Raw genomic sequence first — 19678 nt, 5'->3', positions numbered from 1 at the left:
GTTACTGTTACACGAGAAACTATCTGTTCTGTAAGCCTTCACCTGAAGTACAATAAAATATTAAAAAAAAAAAAGACAGAAAAGAACAAAATGGAACTTGCTCTTGAACATAGAGTAGCTAAAGCAAACAGAAGAAATGATGACGTAAAAGAGCTGAACAGGAGATTTCAAAGAGTGGCTCAAGAAGACAAAGTAAAGTATTATAATAAAATGTGTAAAAACCTGGAGTTAGAAAACCAAAAAGGAAGAACGTCCTTGGCACTTCTCAAGCTGAAAGAATTGAAGAAAAAATCCAAACCTAATACTGCAATATTGAAGGATTCTACCGGAAAATATTGAATGATACAGGAAGTATCAAAAGAAGATGGAAGGAATACACAGAGTCACTGCACCAAAAAGAATTGGTCGACGTTCAACCATTTCAGGAGGCAGCATATAATCAAGAACCCATGGTACTGAAGGAAAAAGTTCAATCTTCACTGAAGGCACTGACAAAAAACAAGGCTCCCAGGAATTGACAGAATACCAATTGAGACGTTTCAACAAAGGGAGGCAAAGCTAGAGGTGCTCACTCATCTATGCCAAGAAATTTGTAAGACAGCTACCTGGCCAACTGACTGGAAGAGACCCATATTTGTGCCCATTCCAAAGAAAGGTGATCCAACAGAATGCAGAAATTATCGAACGATATCTTTAATATCACACACAAATAAAATTTTGCTGAAGATAATTAAAAAGCGGTTGCGCAGTACATCGACAGGGAACTGCCAAAAATACAAACCAGATTCAGAAGAGGACGTGGAACCAAAAATATCATTGCTGATGTCAGATGGATCTTGGTTGAAAGCAGAGTATACCAGAAAGATATTTACCTGTGCTATGCAAAGGCATTCGACCTTGTGAATCATAACAAATCGTGGATAACATTGCAAAGAATAGGAATTCCAGAACACTTAATGGTGCTCATGAGGAACCTGTACATAGACCAAGAGGCAGTCGTTCGAATAGAACAAGGGGATACTGTGTGGTTTAAAACCAGGAAAGGTGTGCATCAGGTTTGTATACTTTCACCATACTTATTCAATCTGCACGTTGAGCAACTAATCCAAGAAGCCGGATTATATGAAGAAGAAATCGGCATCAGAATTGGAGGAAGATTCATTAACAACCTGCGATATGCAGATGACACAACCTTGATGGCTGAAAGTGAAGAGAACTTGAAGCACTAACTGATGAAGATCAAAAACTACAGTCATCAGTATGGATTACACCTCAACATAAAGAAAACAAAAATCCTCACTACTGGACCAATAAGCAACATAATGATAAACGGAGAAAAGATTGAAGTTGTCAAGGATTTCATTTTACTTGGATCCACAATCAATGCCTATGGAAGCAGCAGTCAAGAAATCAAAAGAGACATTGCATTGGGCAAATCTGCTGCAAAAGACTTCTTTAAAGTGCTGTAAGGCAAAGATGTCACTTTGAGGACTAAGGTGCACCTAACCCAACCATGATATTTTTAACAGCCTCATAATGCATATGAAAGCTGGACAATGAATAAGGAAGTCCAAAGAGGAATTGATGCCTTTGAATTATGGTGTTGGTGAAGAATACTGAATATACCACGGACTGCCAGAACAACAAACAAATACATCTTGGAAGAAGTACAGCCAGAATGCTCCTTGGAATTGAGGATGGCGAAGCTTCATCTCAAGTACTTTGGACATGTTATCAGGAAGGATCAGTCCCTGGAGAAGGACATAATGCTTGGTAAGGTAGAAGGTCAGCAAAAAAGAGGAAGATCCTCAATGAGATGGTTACAGTGTCTGTAACTACGGGCTCAAACACAGCAACAATTGTGAAGATGGTGCCGGACCGGGCAGTGCTCTGTTCTGCTGTACATAGGGTTGCTGTGAGTTGGAAATGACTCGACGGCACCTGACAACAACAATATATAGTCAAAAGTATTTATCAATGCAAGGTAATGGTAAATACAAAATATATGAGACTGGTTACCTCTGGTGAGAAGATGAGAGGATGAGACCCAAAAGGTACACTAAGCGTACTGACAATGTTCTAGATCTTAAGTTGGGTGGTAGGTTCATGGGTGTTTATACTACTCTTATTCTTCATAAACTCACACAAATTATCTATTATTTCACATATAGCAAATATTTTGCTATAAATAGTATTTGCAGAATCTCTATGATGGGCACTGAAGATGCTTAGACCTGCCTACCCTTAACATGTCTTTGAAATCTGAGACCACGGCTGGAATCTTGTATCTTAATTTGTCCTTGAGCTGGTTACTGACCGTTTATAGATCTAAGTTTTTTCATAAAATAATGGTGATAATATCTGCCTCATCAGGTTTATGAAGAGAAATAATAAGCTTAGATTACTAGACTATAACCTCGACGGTAAGCAGGACTATGTCTGTCTTGGTCACCTATGCATCCATCCCCAGTGAATGAATCTCAAACTAAAATTCAGGATATTTCAATTTGGGTCTTGCCATCATTAGGACAATAGGTCAAAATAAACCTCAGGAGGGTCGTTCCTAAGACTTAACACACACGCACTCTGGCTATCACATGCTGAAGGTGGGCACGTCCTGCTGAGAAAGAACACGGGAAACCCAACCCTCCAGCCTTGTATGATACAGCAGGGGAAGTTTACAAACTCATTCAGGCTGGAAACCTAAGATTTAGGTTCAGCTAGTCTGCTTCCATCACTTTTGTGACAATCCTGAGTGTCTTCTCCTCACAATGTGAATTACTTCTCTAATCTGAATTCATAGTTCAGCCACCTTAGGTCAGATCTTTCCGGTTCAGAGGCACTGTAATAGCTGCCAAATGAAAGTGTGAAAATGCAGAGAATATGATAAACAAGACCAACTGAGAGAAACACAGCCATTTCAATTCCTCCCAGAAGCTGTCAGCTGACTTACCTGATGTTTTCCAGGGCATTTGTTATCTGCTGTTGTTCAATATCACAGAGTTTCACCTTGAAGCCTCCACTGGCAAACAACATAGCCCAGCTTTGCCCAATGAGGCCACTAAAGGGAAAAGAAAATTAAGAAAGGTGTCAGGTTAACTTAATAACTGAACAGTTTCTTATTCCTAATCCAGAAAAAAAAATTTAAAAATTATACAGCATCCTATTCTTAAAATATTTAACATCTTAAAATTACATATTCTGATAACTTTATTTAAAATGTCTTCTGTTTTCACATTGGTGTTCCTGAATCCTAGACTCAAGCGCCAGCATTAATAGTCCACATGGAGTACCATCAGATGCCAGGTAGTTATCATACACTCACATGGAAAAAAAAAAATCATACCAGGGAGTTGGCAGGATGTCACAGAGGTGAAACGCCCCTATGTGAACCCCTATTTGACCGTTGTCTTAGGCAATTCACTCAACTTGAAAAAGAGATAGCATTTGCCCCTTCCTCCTCAAATAAGTAATTACTACAACTACCATCAGCATTTGCACATTTATTAGGTGCCGGGCACTATTACCTCGACCATCTGTCCATTTGTTGTACTGTGGAGGCTTGCATGTTGCTGTGATGCTGGAAGCAATGCCACCGATGTTTCACATACCAGCAGGGTTACCCACTGTGGTCAGGTTTCAGCACAGTTTCCAGACTAAGACAGACTAGGAAGAAAGACCTGGAGATCTATTTCTGAAAACTAGTCAATGAAAACCTCATGGATTACAACAGGACACTGTCTGACTCACTTGCTTTGGACACGTCATTAGGAGGGATCAATCACTGGAGAAGGATATCATGTTTGGTGAGGTGGAGAGCCCTCGAGAACTCTCGGTGAGGTAGGAGACCCTCACCGAGATGGACTAGCACTATAGCTACAATGATGGACTCAAACATGACTGTGATTGTGAGGATGAGGCAGGACCAGGCAACATTTCAGTCTGTTGTACGTAAGGCCACCATGAATCAAAGTCGACTCGATGGCAACTAGGTACCCTGAAACACTTTACATGTATTAGTTTTGTTAATCTTTACAACAACTCCGTAAGGTAGGTGCTATTATTTCTATTTTTATGCATGGGAAAACTGAGGCACAGAGGAGTTAAAGCAACACGGATGTAAGTGCTGAAGCTACAGTATGAACCCAAGCAGTCTAAGTCTTGAGTCTTTACTTTTTTTTTTTAATAATTTATTTTTTTTTGTTGTTCTTGTTCAGAATACAGGAAATCTCCAGATTATGAACAAATTCGTTTCTAAATTTGTCTTTAAGTCAAATTTGTACATAAATCAGAACAGTTAGGTACAGCTGGCATCTAACATCAGTTAGTCAGATGTTTGTCTTAGTATATAGTATACCGTGTACCTTTCTATGCATAAAAAACATTAAAGAAACACTTCCAGATACACTAAAACATCTGTAACATAATAATACAGTAACAATAATGTTTTGATACGTGTCACAAAGTAGCACCCATTTGTTATTATGAACCATTGTATGTACCTTCTCCACAGTTGAAGAGATGTCTACAGGGCAAACATTGCCCAAAATACTAAGAAGATTCTGTTCTATAAAATCTTCGAGACCAATTAGATACTTTACTGTAGACTCAGAACTAAAAACTCTACATTGTACCACTGGTCCTCATTTCTGCTGGGTTTTGAACCCTCCTCAGCAGAGGCAAGGAGGGTTGGGGGTGTGGGTAGGATGGTGCTGGGGCCAGATGAATCATTCCCCCATCACCTCTTCACCAGACCTGTCAACCCCACACACCAATTATGAAGCCCCTGCCTTGGGGTACAAGGGAGAAAGTGCCACTCAGGACATGCTAAGAGTGAGCCCAGGGCATAAGGGTGGGGAAGGGAACGCTTAGGGAAACCCCAGCCCAAAATTCTCCACGGACTCCTGGAAATCATATGGAATATACAGAGGTCAGGAATCTAAGACTGCTCCCCCACCACCACCCTGCCAGCTACCAAAGGGCCAATAACTGCTGCAATAGTGAAATCCCACATGTGTAATGCAGGGGAAGCAGAAGCCCAGAGAGGTGCTGCAATGGCCAGGGCTGCACAACACGGAGGGCCTAGTGGGATGGATGGGGCAGAGCTGGGTAGAAGGGCATGCAGAGGCATGGTCAGGTGCCCAGAGTGGCGCATTGACTGGTTATACTAGGAAAACAAGTAGAGTGCAGGTGGCCACATCCCGGGCTGCCAGCCACCACCATCTGCAGGCTAGCCATGCAGAGCAGAGTGGGTGTGCTTGGGACACGGGAATGGTAGGGCTGGCCCTTTCTGAGCTCTGAGGGAGGTGGGTACATGTGGGCTCTCCGCTGCTGTGGGCCAAGGCTGGGCACACTATGTCACAGGGGTCGGCCTGCCAACAGCCTCCCAAGGACCCACTGTGGCACCTGCACACGCAGGAGAAGTACAGCCTGTAGTGGGAGCCGACAGCCCCTGAACACTGAGTCAGTTATTTTCCCGATAGGCTTTATGGGGGTTGGTTCGCAACTTCGGGTTGCACGTAAGTCAGCTGTTCCTAACCCAGGGACTGCTTATATACACAGAACACAAACCAACTCAACAATTTCTATGTGTACAATTTAGTGGCATTGATTACGTTCTTCAAGCTGTGCAACGATTCTCACCTTACTTTTCCAAATTGTTTCTCCCCCATTAACATAAACTCACTGCCTCCTAAGTTTCCTATCTAATCTTTTGAGCTTCTATTGTTAGTTTGATCCCATATAGGCAGTTCTTAAAAGAGCACAATGCTCAAGGCAGACGTCTTTACTAGTTCAGTCCCTACTTTTAACTAGCACATTGCTTGTCTTTTAGAAAATGCAAAGATAAAAAGGCATGAACGACTCAGATGGGGTTGCTCAAAGGGGTAAATATGAACGTATGAAGTACACCTAATACTCAGATCTTGGTTTCCAATACCATTCTCCAACAAAAGGAGCCAGAGAGATTCTTGGAGAACTGGCTGATTCTAGAACTGGGCAGAAAATGTGCAAGATGAGCCTGGAACATCTTGTAGTGCCAGAAAGTTAAAAAGCGCTCAAAAACAACAACAACAAAAAAACTACATTGATGGGGGTACGTCAAAGGGATACATGAGCCAACTGAAAGAGCTTCTAATAGCCAAAGCTGGAAAAATTTGAGCAAAACAATAAATAAAGTATATTGGATTATAGCCCAAATTATAAAATAAATATCTATGGGTCCATAGTGATAGAAATAGACGACTGAATAAATAAATGGGAGAGAAGAGACATATCTCCCTTGCAGAAGCATTCTAAGTGATATAGGTAGATATCTGCTCTAAAGGAGGGGAAATATTAACTCCCCACTCCTTGAGTGTGGACTGTGTATAGTGACTTCCTTCCAAAGAGTACAGTATGGAAATGGGGGGAAAAGTAACTTTACAGTGGAGAAACTGACAAATAATATCTCAGCCAGGTTATCAGGATTAACGTCATCAGTGATAAGTCATCTTGATAGCATGTACCCTTGCTATGATGTGATGAGAATGGCACTTTACCTCTGTGGTTTTCCTTCCAAAACCCTATAACCTCAGCCTAATCATGACAAAAATACCAGAAAAATACAAAAAAAGAACATCCTACAAAATACCTGGCCAGTAGTCCTCGAAACAGTCAATGTAATCAAAACACGAGAAAAATCTGAGAAACTGTCACTGCCAAGAGAAGCCTAAGGAAACATTACAACTAAATGTAATGTGGTATCCTGGGTGGGATCCTAGGTGAGGACATTAGGTAAAAACTAAGGAAATCTGAATAAACTATGGATTGGAGTTAATAATAATGTATCAATATTAGCTCATTAATTACAACAATGTACCATACTAAAGCAAGATGTTAATAATAATAGGGAAACTGGGTAAGGGAATATATGGCAACTCTCAGTACCATGTTTGCAATTTTTCTCTAAATCTAAAATTGTTCCTAAAAAGTAAAACTTATTTTTAAAAAAATGAATGTATGTGACAGCAATTCCACTCCTTTACCCAAGAGAAATAAAAACATATGTCCACACTAAAATTAGTACATGAATGTTCATTAACAGCATTATTAAAAATAGCCAAAAAGTAGAAAGCCTAAATTCCATAAACGTGCAAATGGATAAACAAAATGTGGTATATCCATACAGTGGGGTACTGTTTGGCCATAAAAAGAAATGAAGTACTGATACATGCTACAACATGGATGAACCTTTAAATCATTATTCTAAGTGAAAAAAGCCAGTCACAAAAGGCAAAAAAGGTCACATATGATTCCCCTTATATAAAATGTCCAGAATAGGTAAATCCATAGAGACAGAAAGTAGACCAGTGGTTGCCTTGGGCTGAGGGAAGGGAGGGATGGGGAGTGACTGCTAATGGGCAAGGGGTTTCTTTTCGGGGTAATGAAAATGTTCTAAAATTAATTCTGATGATGCTTGTTCACCTCTGTGAATATACTAAAACCCACTGAATTGAACACTTTAACTGGGTGAATTATATAGTATGTAAATTATATTTCAACACAGCAGTTACAAATGAATGTATGTGAACATGCTTTGAAAACCAACTCTTGCCACACAAATGTAAAGCGGTAATAATTAGTACTTAAATGTGGGAAACAAATAACGCAGGGAGTTACCTTGAACTGTGCTTATAATTCTTTCCATTAAGTACTTGTCTAGTGTGTGTGTGCATGCGTGTGTGTGAGTGTTCAGTCAGAGGTGAGGGGAAGAAGGATCTCCTAGATTATTCGCCTAGACTATCATCAAGCTAGGTGGCTTTTTTTCAGATGAGGTGGCTATACGTTGGTTCACACAGCTAATACACAGCAAAACTCAATCAGGCCTGTCTAACTCCAATTCCAAAATCCAGTGCTATTTCCATTACAACTGCAGCAAATCCAAGCTAGCCTACCTAAAACAGTACATCACAACATTAACCTCACATATCACAAGGGAAGAGTATAGCACAACTTTCCTCATGATCTATGCACTAACATATGCATTTGATAATTCTCCCCAGGGACGTAAGACATACTAGCAGCCAGGCCTCTTGGGAATTTACCTAGCCTGCTGTGTACTCAAACTCTGGATGCAGAGAACATCTATCTGTATCCAGCATCTTACATTTCTAAAAATGAACACTAACTTTTCCTGCAAAAACCTAATTCTGGGTTTGGGCAAGGCTTATCTACTTATCAGAGGGCAACTGGGCATTTTCCCAATAGCTGAGAATATATGTATTTTTTAAATTTGATTTGTTGCTGTTGCTGTTAAGAATACACACAGAAGGTACATCAATTCAACAATTTCTACATGTAAAATTCAGTGACATTGATACTATTCTTCACGTTGTGCATTCTCACCCTCCTTTTCCGAACTATTCTTCCTCCATTAACATAAAATCACTGCCCCCTAAGTTTCCTATCTAATGTTTTGAGCTGATAATGTCAACTTGATTCTATACAGATAGTTCTTAAAAGAGTACGATGCTCAAGGCAGACATTCTTTACTAGTTAAGCTAAACTCTTGTTTGGTTTAAAGAAGACTTGAGGGGATATTTTTTGTTTATGGCTTAAAGATTATTTCAGGGCAATAGTTTGGGGAATTTATTTGGCCTCCATGGCACCAGAAAGCCTAGAGTCCATGAGAATTTGAAATTATGTTCTGAATTTTGCCCACTTTTTATCAGGATTCTTCTATATAATCTTTGGTCAAAAAGTTCAGTAATAGTAGCCAGGTGCCATCAGTTCTTCTGGTCACATGGCAAAGGAGGCAGTTATTTATGCAGGCAACTAGCCAAACATTCTACTTCCTCCTTCTATTCCTGGCTTTCTTCCTTCCTCTGTTGCTCCAGGTAAATACAGACCAATTGTTGTACCTTGGATGGCCATTTGCAAGCTTTTAAGACCCCAGGCACTACACAACAAACCAGGATGGAGAACAGAAGCACCAAACACAATATTAGGACAATTAACTGGGATGTCCCATGAAACCATGACCCTAAACCTCCAAACCAAGAAACCAAATTCAATGAGGTATATGGTGGTACATACACAGCCTCAGCAGCCGCTCTTTTTGTTGTTATTGTTGTTGTAAGTGTATCACACAACATTTGCCAACTAACTTTTTAGAGGTGTACAACTTATTGACATCAATTAGTCGGCTGTAAAACACTTACCCTTAATCAGTGTGATTTTTCCATCAATGTAAACTGAAACTCAGTGTTCCATAAGCAGTAGCTCTGTCTTACCCCCTCACTCCTGCCCCTGGTAACCACCAATAAGTTTTGGTTCTATATATTTACCTGCTCTTATCTTTTTATATAAGTGAGGTCACACAATATTTGTCCTTTCGTGATTGACTTATTTCACTCAGCATGTCTTCAAGTTCTATCCATATTATAGCACGTATCAAGGCTTCATTTCTCTTTCTGGCCAAGTAGTAACCCATTGCACATATACCACATTTTGTTCATCCATTCATCCACTTTTGGCTATTGTGAATAGTGCTGCAATGAACATTGGTGTACATATGTCGGTTTGTGTCGCTGCTTTCAAGTCCCTTGGGTATATTCCTAACAGTGGAATTGCTGGGTCATATGGCAGTTCTATTCTTGGTGTTTTGAGTAACCATCACACTGTTTTCCACAATGGCTGTATCATTTTGCATTCCTACCAGCAATGTTTAAGAATTCCAATTTCCCCACATCCTCACCAATATCTGTTATCCTCTGTTTTTTTAATCTTGGCCATCTTAGAGGGAGTGAAATGGTATTTTGTTGTGGTTTTGATTTGCATCTCTCTGATAGCTAATGACACTGAGCATCTTTTCATGTGTTTGGTGGCCATTTGAATATCCTCTTTTGTGAAATGTCTAGAAATCTATTTTTTAACATTCTTCCTAGTATCTCCCCTCTTGTCCTCCACCCCACGTAATGCTCTCCCAATCAACCACAACTCCTGTAGTCTCTCACCAAGCTTAGCTATGTGATCCTTTGTGCTCCTGGGGATTAGGTCTCAAAAGGAACCTTGGCCCACCCAAGGCCAGTCTTCTCAAGACAGTCTTTCCCCTGAGACCAACCCAAGAAAAATTCTACCTCTTGCACCCATCTTACATGTATACAAGCACAGATGTGGACAAGCACAAGAGAAGAATAAAATAAAAATACAGTACCTCATTCCATCTTAATTCTATATCTAAGGAATTAAACATTTTCCTTGTTTGCCGTAAACTATTCTATCTTCAATCATAGACATCTAAGAACATGAGTAAAAAATACAGTGAAGTTTGTACAATGATGTTAAAAAAGCAATGCCTGTTAGCAAAATAATTTGTTGTTTGTTTATTCAATAGGGTAAGCTCCTTGAATCCCTGGTACATCACAAAAGCCACCAAACCAAACCCGTTGCTGTCGAAATCAATTTCAACTCATAGGGACCCTATAGGACAGAACACAACTGCATGATACGGTTTCCAAGGAGCAGCTGGTGGATTCAAACTGCCAACCTTTTGGTTAGCAGCCATAGCTCTTAACCATCACAGTGGGTTGATAAATGTTAGTTGCTGGCAACAAAAAACGCTGTCATTATCTAGTGATAAATATCAGCAGCCTCTTCCCATGGGGTTTAAATAAAGACCACACTCATTCACTGAAAAAATATTTTAAAAGTGCCTACTGCACGCCACTATGGGTGACCCTGCTGGTATTTGAAATATCAGTGGTATAGCTTCCAGCATCGCAGCATCATCAGGAAGGATCAATCGCTAGAGGAGAACATCATGTTTGGTGAAGTAGAGGGCCAGTGAAGGCATGGGAAACCCTTGGTGAGTGGACTGGCACAACAGCTGCAACGATGGACTTGGATATATTGGTGATCTTGAGGATGATGCAGGACTGGGCAATGTCTCATTCTGTTGTACATAAGGCCACCATGAGTCAGAGTTGACTTGACGGCAGCTAACAACAACAACAACTACATGCCAGACAATGTTCTAGGCACTAGGGATGCAGCAGTGACAAAACAAAAATCCCTGTCCTAATAGAGCTTATAATGGAGTAGGCAGTCAATAAACTATATAAGAAGTTAGCAAATCAGAAGATTAAAAGTGCTAAGGAGAAAAACAAAGCAGGGAAGAGAGATAGAAAATATGAGGAGTGGGGACTGGCAGGCATAAAAAATTTTTAAAGGACTACCAGAGAATGCCTCACTGGGAAGCTGACATCTTAGCAAAGATCTGAAAAGGTGAGGAGACAAGCCATGAGGTTATCTGGGGAAGAGGAAGAGGAAAGAGCAAGTGCAAAAGTCACTGTATCTGAGAGGGGTCCCCTCACTTATGTCTCCTTCTGGACTCCTTGGTGTGCCCCAAAGGAAATCAGGGACAGTTTTATTAATACAATAAAAGACCACTTCTTAAAAAAAAACAAGAGTGTAGTATGGTCAAAACCAACCAAGAGGCTGTTGGGCCTGGAATGGAGTGAGCAAGAGGGCAGTAGAAGATAGGGTCAGACAGGGTAGGGGAGAGAGGTGAGTCACATTACGTAGGGCCTTAGGAGCCATTGCGGGGATTTGGGCTTTTACTCTAAGTGAGATGAAAGCTAAAATGAGGTTTTATAGGAGAGACATGAGCCGATCTCAGTTTTGAAGATTGTTCTAGTTGCTTTATTAAGAATATACTGAAGAAAAGCAAAGATGGAAGTAAAGATACCAGTTAGGAATTAGGAGGCTACAGCAAGATATAAAGGTGGCTTGGACCAGGATGGTAGCAGAAGTGGTGATGAGAAGTAGTCAGCTGAGTTCTGAATATACAACATTTTAAAGGCACAGCTAACAAGAATTGCTGGTGGGTCAAATGTGGGGTATGAGATCCAAAAGAAGAATCAAGGATGACTCCAAGTTGTTTTGGACAGCAGTAGGAAAGATGGAGATACTATGAACTCAGATGGCAAAGATTATAAATGGAGCATATTTTAGAAGACAAGATTAGGAGTTCAATTTGGGATGTTTTAAATTTGAGATGTCTAATGGGTATGTCATATAAATAAATGGATATAAGTTTTACAGCTCAGGGGCAAGGTCTAGGCTGGGGATTTTAATTTGGAAGTTATCTATATAGACATGCTATTTAAAAGCATGAGACCGAATGAGACCACTGAGGAAATGAATGTTGATAAAGAAGTCAAAGGACTGAGATTTGGAACACTCCAACCTTAAGGGGACAAGGTACGGAGACTTAAAAGAGTTGCCAGTGAGACACGAGGAAAACCAGGTGAGTTGAGGCCAAGGACATGAAAAGGAGTTTCAAGGTGAAGAGCGTGATGATCTGAGTCAATGCCGCTCATGGAAAAGTAAGATTTGGTCTCAGAACTAGTCATTGGGCTTAGCAAGATGAATGGGGGTAGTGACCATAACAAGAGCAGTTTGGATGGACTGGTGGGGATGAAACAGAAAATGAACCTCTGGATCTAACTACCAGTTTCAGAAAATGCAGGGGGAAGAGGAAGATGTTAAATGACGCCACAGGGATACATTCAGCAAAATCCAGAATGTGGGAAATTCTACAGGACAAATGACCTGGTTTTTACAACAAATAAGTTGTAAGAAAAAAAAAATAATTTTTTAAAGAGGGAGGGGAACCTATGGATTGAAAGAGTTAAGACTATCAACCAAATGCAATGTGTGGACCTTATTTGGACCCTGAATCAATCAAGCCGAGTGTAAAACTTTTAATCAGGGAAATTTTGAATGCTAGCTGGATATATGAAGACATTATTTGAAGGTATTAAGGAATTTTGTTAATGTTTTGCACATGATGATTATATGTATTATGGTTATATATATTATTAAAATGTTAATATTATTAAAGCCTTTATCTTTTACATATACATACTGACATATTTACAAATGAAATGATACAACGTCTAGGATTTGCTTCAAATAATCCAGAGAAAGGAATATAAATGAAACTAGATTAGTCATGTGTTAATAACTGTTGAAGCTGGGTGATAAGAAGATAAAACCAAACAAAACAAAACCAGTTGCCATCGAGTTGATTCCAACTCACAGAGACCCCATGTGTGCAGAGTAGAACTGAGCTCCATAGGGTTTCAAGGTTGTGGCCTTTTGGAAGCAGACTGCCTTTCTTCTGAGGCACCTCTGGGTGGGTCTGAACTGCCAATCTTTTGGTTAGTAGTCCAGCCACCCAGGAATCTTGATAGGTACATAAGGGTTCATTATACTATTCGCTCAACTTTTATATAGCTTGAAATTTTTCCATAATACAAAATTAGACAATATATGAATGAATAAGACTGGATGGGAAGAAAGGAACTAGAGACAGAGTATAGACAATTTTATCAAGTTTTTAGGAGAAATGAAGCAATAACTTCCAAACTGAAGAGAGAAATGGTATCAAGAGAGCATACACTTTAGGATGGAAGAAATAACTGTATGTTTGCATGTTGAAGAGTATGATCCCCTAAAGAGGGGAAATTGATAATGCAGGAGAGAGCACAACATTTTTGACTGGGGCTCCTCCAACTATGTTCATTGCTTGGCTCCAGTCCTGATACTTACTCTTGCTCAGGAAAGGCAGGTCCCATTTCTGAGCACTATATCAGTTTTACTGAGGTGATAGACAGATGGCAAATCCTTAGAACTGGAAATATCAGAATAGAGGCAGGATAACCACTTGGCAGGGATGTTGGCATAAAATATTAGGTGGATGGTTGGACTAGGTTCCACTTCTCTTTCAATCTTCAGTTTTCCAGTTCTACTTAGAATATCAAAAGCAACTTGCAGCCGGCCCACAAACTGTCATATGGTGGGAAGTCACATCACCAAGAAGACCTTAGTTTCTTTATCCATGAATCTACAAGTGTATGGGGGTAAGGATAATATTTACACTAGTGAAGTAGTTTCCAATCTTTTTATCATAACCATTTTATAATACCCCAACATGGTGTTATAAAAACACGGTCCTCACATTTTAATACTGGTTGTCAAATAAATTAACTGATCTTAATAACTTTGTTTATGGCTTAAAAAAAAAAAAAGCAAGACAAATGCCCAAAAGGAAATAATACTTATAATATATAAATATGCAAAAATTCCCATAAGTCCAAAAGAAAAAGATGAACACATCAAATAAGCAAGGTGGGGAGGGGTGACCTGGATAAATGATGTGAACAGGCAATACCAAACTAACTTGAAAACATATTCTACTGCCTTAGTCTAAACAACATTTATATCATAATGGCAGAGATTACAAAGACTGACAATGCTTACTGTTGATGAAGTTATGCGGATATGGGCACATTCTATCGGGGGGAAAATAAATTGGCATATGCTTTCTGGAGGGCAGTCTAACAGCATGTATCAAAATTATAACTGTTTATAACATTTGACCTAGGAATTTTACCTCTATAATTTATCTTCAGTTAATATGAGCAGTACATAAAGATATTCTTTCACACTAGAATTTATATTAGCAAAAAATTTAAAACTAAACAATCTAACACTTAGAATTGGTTAAATAATTTAAGCTATATACAAGTAAAGCAAATATAGTAAATTTTTAAAAATTCTTAAATACAGGGGAGGGTATGTGGGTAATCTTTTTTCTATTTTTTCAACTATTCTATTTGTTTGAGAATTTTCCTAACAAAAAGTTTGGGGGAAATTAGATATATGGCATATAACCAAAACCAGACCAAACCTGTTGCCATCATATAACAGGTATTAAAGACAGTAGATTTATTTTTATTGTACTAGGTTTCATTACCTGTATTACCATGTTCCTTTAGAGATCCAACAGCCTGGAAAGGAGACTCGTGGATAACCAGCTACTGCTTTCTTCCCTTCCCTCCACGTACTTGGTCACAGATGACTGAACATGGAGTGGACACCTGATTCAATGCAGCCACTCTACTGACTTACCAGCAACCTGTAATACCTGTAGCCTGGCTTGAATAGAGAAGCCAGCCTACTAGATTTCCTCTCCTGACAGCTGGACCTAAAATATGGAAACTATAATAAGTCAAATGAGCCCTGGTGGCACAGTGGTTAAGCACTCAGCTGCTAACCAAAAGGTCAGAGGTTCAAACCCACCAGCGGCTTCGCAGGGGAAAGATATGGCAGTCTGCTTCCATAAAGATTCCAAAAAACATTGCCATCAAGTGGATTCTGACTCATAGTGACACTATAGGACAGAGTAGAACTGCCCCATTGGATTTCCAAGAAGCAGCTGGTGGATTCCAACTGCCAAACTTTTGGTTAGCAGCCAAGCTCTTAACCACGGTCTTGGAAACCCTATGAGGCAGTTCTACTCAGTCCTATACGTTTGCTATGAGTCAGAATCAACTCAACAGCAATGGGTTTGGTTTGACTGGTTTGTAATAAGTCAGTAACAGGCATGGAGCTGAAAGATTATAATGTTGGGGTTGGCAGCAATGTGCAAGATAAAGAAGCAGGGGAGAAAGGAAAGTGAGCAAGCCCAGGAAGGGGAAGGGAAGGAGAGGGAGAATCTAAAGCAGATATGCAGAGAGAGGTACAGAGGTCAGAGACTGTACATCCCCAGAGTTGGAAAGTTAGCCACCTTGGCTTCCATTAGCTTTCTTATCCCCCAAACCACATTACATCAGGCCCAAATATGATTAGTTTCTTGTTCTTAGAGCCTGTGACATCTTATTAATTTTTTTCTGAACTCTAGGTGCCTGGGGATGGTATTATGGGAGCAGGTGATATAGATAATTTAAGGCCTTTACCATCCAAGAGACAATTCTGATATGCCTTACAGCTTCTTAATTCATAAATCTGAACTGGTACTACAAAAGGCTAATTCAGATGAACATTTACCCTGTTATATGGCGGCAATATGCTAGGAAGAAAAATTAGGTAACAAAATGAGTTCCACTCCAATTTTATCATTAACACCACTTAGCTTTGAATAAATCCACTCTAATCTACTTCCAAAAAATCAGCTATTGAAAACTCTGTGGAGCACAGTCCTATTCTGACACATATGGGATTGCCATGAGTCAGAGTTTACTTGACAGGAACCAAACCAAAGCTACTTTTTAAAGTGTTATTGCTTTTTACTTATTTACTGTGCAGTTTGGGCAGTTACTTATTTATTGGCTAAAGGCTGAAGTAGCATATTCCTACACACTTCATCTGAGTCAGCTGTGAGAAATTTGCCAAAAAGCGCTATTAAATATTTCCTAGGAAGGAAACATTTAATGTTTGAGCTGACTCAGGTGACTGAAGCACCCCAGAGTTTGTGTTTGTGTTTGTGTTTGTGTGTGTGTGTGTGTGTGTCACCTCAAAGTAAAATTTAGGGATCAAAAAAATGAAGGAGATTCTAGCTCATGGACTGCACATCAGTACAAAAATGTAATCTCTGTTATGAACATTGAAACATCTGTCTACTAGGACAAGGCATGGTGGGTGTACAACCAGTGACAAGAGTGTCTACCCTCAAGGAGCTTCTACTCTAGAAGAGGAGAAGGCCACAAAAGTAGAATTTTTCCTGGACGAGATGGTCCCTGAGCTCAGTCCTGAAGCAATCTGCTGTGGAAAAGGGGAGGCAGGGAAAAGGGTAAGCCAGGCACAAGAAACATGCGCAATGTAGTTCCTCTTCATGAGACAGGTTCCTGTGTTAAACAAACTCAACACTTAGAACTTGGATATACTGTACAAACACAATGCAGTATAAATATAACGTATATTTCAGCTACTCAGAAATATAGCTGTGATATAAAGTTCTTGGGTAGAAGTGTAAGACTAACGTAAATGAAAGCCTGAAGAACACTCATCAAATGCAAGTATGTCTTAACGAGAGCCATTTCTGCTCCCATTTTTCAAAGTTGTCATTTCCAGATTTTCCCTCTCTTTATGCTCCTATGGTCCTAAATCAAAGGAGCCCTGGTGGCACAGTGATGAAGCACTGTCTGCTAACCGAAAGGCCTACAGTTCAAACCCACCCGCTGCTCTGTGGGAGAAATGTGGCAGTCTGCTTCTGTAAAGATTTACAGCCTTAGAAACCCTATGGGGCAGTTCTACTCTATCCTACGGGGTCATCGTAAGTTGGAATGGACTCCATGGCAACGGGTTTGGGTGGTTTTTTTTTTGGCCCTAGATGCAAGGCATCTCTCTTCTCTTAATTCTTCAGAAACACACTCTTATCCTATCAAGCCCGCTATTCTGGAGAGATGCTCATAGAAAAGCTACATGTCCTGAGAAAGAGTGGCCTTTAGGAAAAGATCCACAGAAAAGAATTAAATATAGACTCTATTGTGGCAAGTTTTTAAGCGGGAGTCTGGAAACTGATAAGATGGAGAAACAATGGCCCAATAAGCTCCTTAAACTGTAAGATGCATATTTTGATCTGTTAAGATCCAAGAATGAAATCAAGGTTTTAACAATTTAATTTACATTCTCCAACCTGATTTTTTTTTTAAATGGGTGTTCTTTGGGATCACCTAAAGAGCCAGGAAAGAAAGATGGTGGGACAGCAGGATGGAGGGATGGATGAAACTAGCACTACCCCAGAAGCAGAAATGGGTGTCTGTTGAAGTGTTGAGGGTGTAGGGATAGACAGGACTTTCATACCAGAAAACCAACAAGTCCAGGCCCCAGGTAATTTCTGTGGTCATTAAAGTTTGTGAACCCATTTCTAATTCCTTGTCAACCTCACTCAAAGAATCAGAAATAAACTGACTCTGCAATCGCAGCTCCTTCTCACTGTGACTGCCCTCCTTCCAACTGGAAGCTTAAACCACCAGACAACTACAATGAACTCAAAACTTAACATCTCTTAGGTGTAGGACACTACTCCAGGCATGATAGAAGATACACAAAACTCTAGTCCTTGACCCTTGACAATTAAAATGCAGGACAGATATAAATAATTACCATAACTGCAGGACAAAGTGCATTTACTACACAACCACAGGCACCCACATGCCCAGAAAGGACAAAGTCACAGTTATTTCCACTGCTCTGTGAGCCAAAGAAAGCTGACAGAAAGCATCCTGACCCTTCCTTCAGTGTTATCTAAATAAAAAAACACTGACACAGGAATTGTCCTTTAGACAGGGTTGTAAACTGATCTAGGGGAAGGCCAGGCAGGCCAACGCCTCAATGGCATAAAAATTCATAAAGCAGTCATCAAAAAGTGACGTCTAACTATTAACATTTTGATAGATTGCTGTGATGCCTACGAATTGGAAGGTACAGATGAATGCCTTTTTAAAACAATGGAAATAATAGGAGTTTTAAAAGAGGGGGTGGGAGCACAGAGAAATCTACTTGGATAGAATTAGGCTACTATACTGACAAAACCTGACAAACTCTTTGGGCGCCACTGTTTCTCCTCTGGAAACACCGCTCTTCCCGAGAGTTAGGAATCCCCTCATGTGTTCTCAGGGCACCTGCTCCAGCCCTGAAGTCTGCGCGCTGCTCACTCCCAGGGACAGGAACCGACCCCTCCGACCCCTCCCCTCCCACCCACCCACCTTCACCCCACCCCCCATCCCCGGGCGTAGCCTCGGCCTCCTGGCATGGGTGCGCCCGCATTGCCGGGTATGAGTCTCCACTCTGTCACCCACTGACGGTGGCCTTGGGTAAACTGCTTGATTTCGGTTTTTGTCATTCGTAAAATGGGAATGACAAGCACACAATTCTTGTAGAATTGTTGCCAAATAACATTAGTCAATACATAATGTGTGCACTTCTGTATGCACTTGCTCCTATGTCCGGCATCGTCCAGTTAATTCACCGAACTGGATATTAAACTTCAGGCCGCACCGTCGGCTTTCTGCACCTCGTTGTAGATCAGCACCAACCGAGGCACACGCAACTCCAGTCAGTGTGCGTGGAGAAATCGGTGTTCCCCTGTACACCTCCGACTACCGGCCCACACCTGCCCCGTCTCCGCGGTTCCAGCGGCGGGCTGCAGGCGGCTAGAGCAGCTCTGAGGCAGGGAGAGTGGCGGCCGCCGTCGCCCATCCCGGGAACCACGGAGTCCTAACCAGCCAGTATCCTGCCGCGGCGCCCGGGGCACAGGTCCGGGGCACCAGACGGTTTACCTGCCCAGAATCACCACACCGCCGTCCCGCGGCGAAGCCATACCCGACCTCTGTGGCCCGCGTCCGCGGCTCCGAGACCCGCGGGCCCTGTACTGGCCGCACTCTCCCAAGGCGAGCGGGCGGATCCGAGCGCCCGAGGGCAGGGCCCACGTCCATTGGCTCGCGTCCGAGGCCTTGCCACTGACGCGCAGGAACGACGAGAGGGAGGTCCCCGACAGGCTGCCGTCTGGGTGGGCGGGCCACCGAGTCGGCCGGCGATTGGGCCCGACCGAGGGCAGCACCGCCCCCTACCAGACAACCCCAGCTGGACCGCCCAGCAGGGGCGGTGCTACTGACTGGGAAAAGGGCCGCCTGGATTGAAAGTTTGGGAGGGACAGTGGAGAAACGAGAAACACTTCTGACGCGAACGTTTCTGGCGAGGGAAGTAGGATCGACCAGTTGGCCGTTTGTGCAGCTGGTGAAGAAAGACAGGGAGAGCTTGGAGTTCCTCCGTTTCTTTGTGGGTGGGACTTGCGCAGGCCCTAGGTTATGCTGTATCCGGTCTTGCTAGGTTGGGGTAGCAGGCAAAT

At 41.3% G+C, this 19678-nt stretch overlaps 1 protein-coding gene across 3 annotated transcripts in view; it reads right to left on the bottom strand.

The window, feature by feature from the left end:
- CRYL1 (crystallin lambda 1) overlaps positions 1 to 19213 on the bottom strand; it is a 246649-nt gene extending 227436 nt beyond the window's left edge. Inside the window, exons 1-3 of one of the 3 annotated variants that reach the window (XM_023742462.1) lie at positions 14804 to 15159; positions 13597 to 13891; positions 2954 to 3061 (exon numbers count right to left, since the gene is read on the bottom strand). In XM_023742462.1, coding sequence (XP_023598230.1) covers positions 2954 to 3061; positions 13597 to 13622 — 134 coding nt within the window. In that variant the 5' untranslated portion in view covers positions 13623 to 13891; positions 14804 to 15159. Of the gene's footprint in view, positions 1 to 2953; positions 3062 to 3527; positions 3546 to 13596; positions 13892 to 14803; positions 15160 to 19109 lie in introns of those variants that run through there. The other 2 variants (XM_004388411.2, XM_023742463.1) reach the window with 2 other exon arrangements.
- Positions 19214 to 19678: the final 465 nt, after the last annotated feature.

The sequence above is a fragment of the Trichechus manatus genome, unplaced genomic scaffold (assembly GCF_000243295.1).
Source record: "Trichechus manatus latirostris isolate Lorelei unplaced genomic scaffold, TriManLat1.0 scaffold00210, whole genome shotgun sequence".
NCBI classification, from domain to species: Eukaryota; Metazoa; Chordata; class Mammalia; order Sirenia; family Trichechidae; genus Trichechus; species Trichechus manatus.
This window is presented reverse-complemented; position numbering and strand designations above follow the sequence as displayed.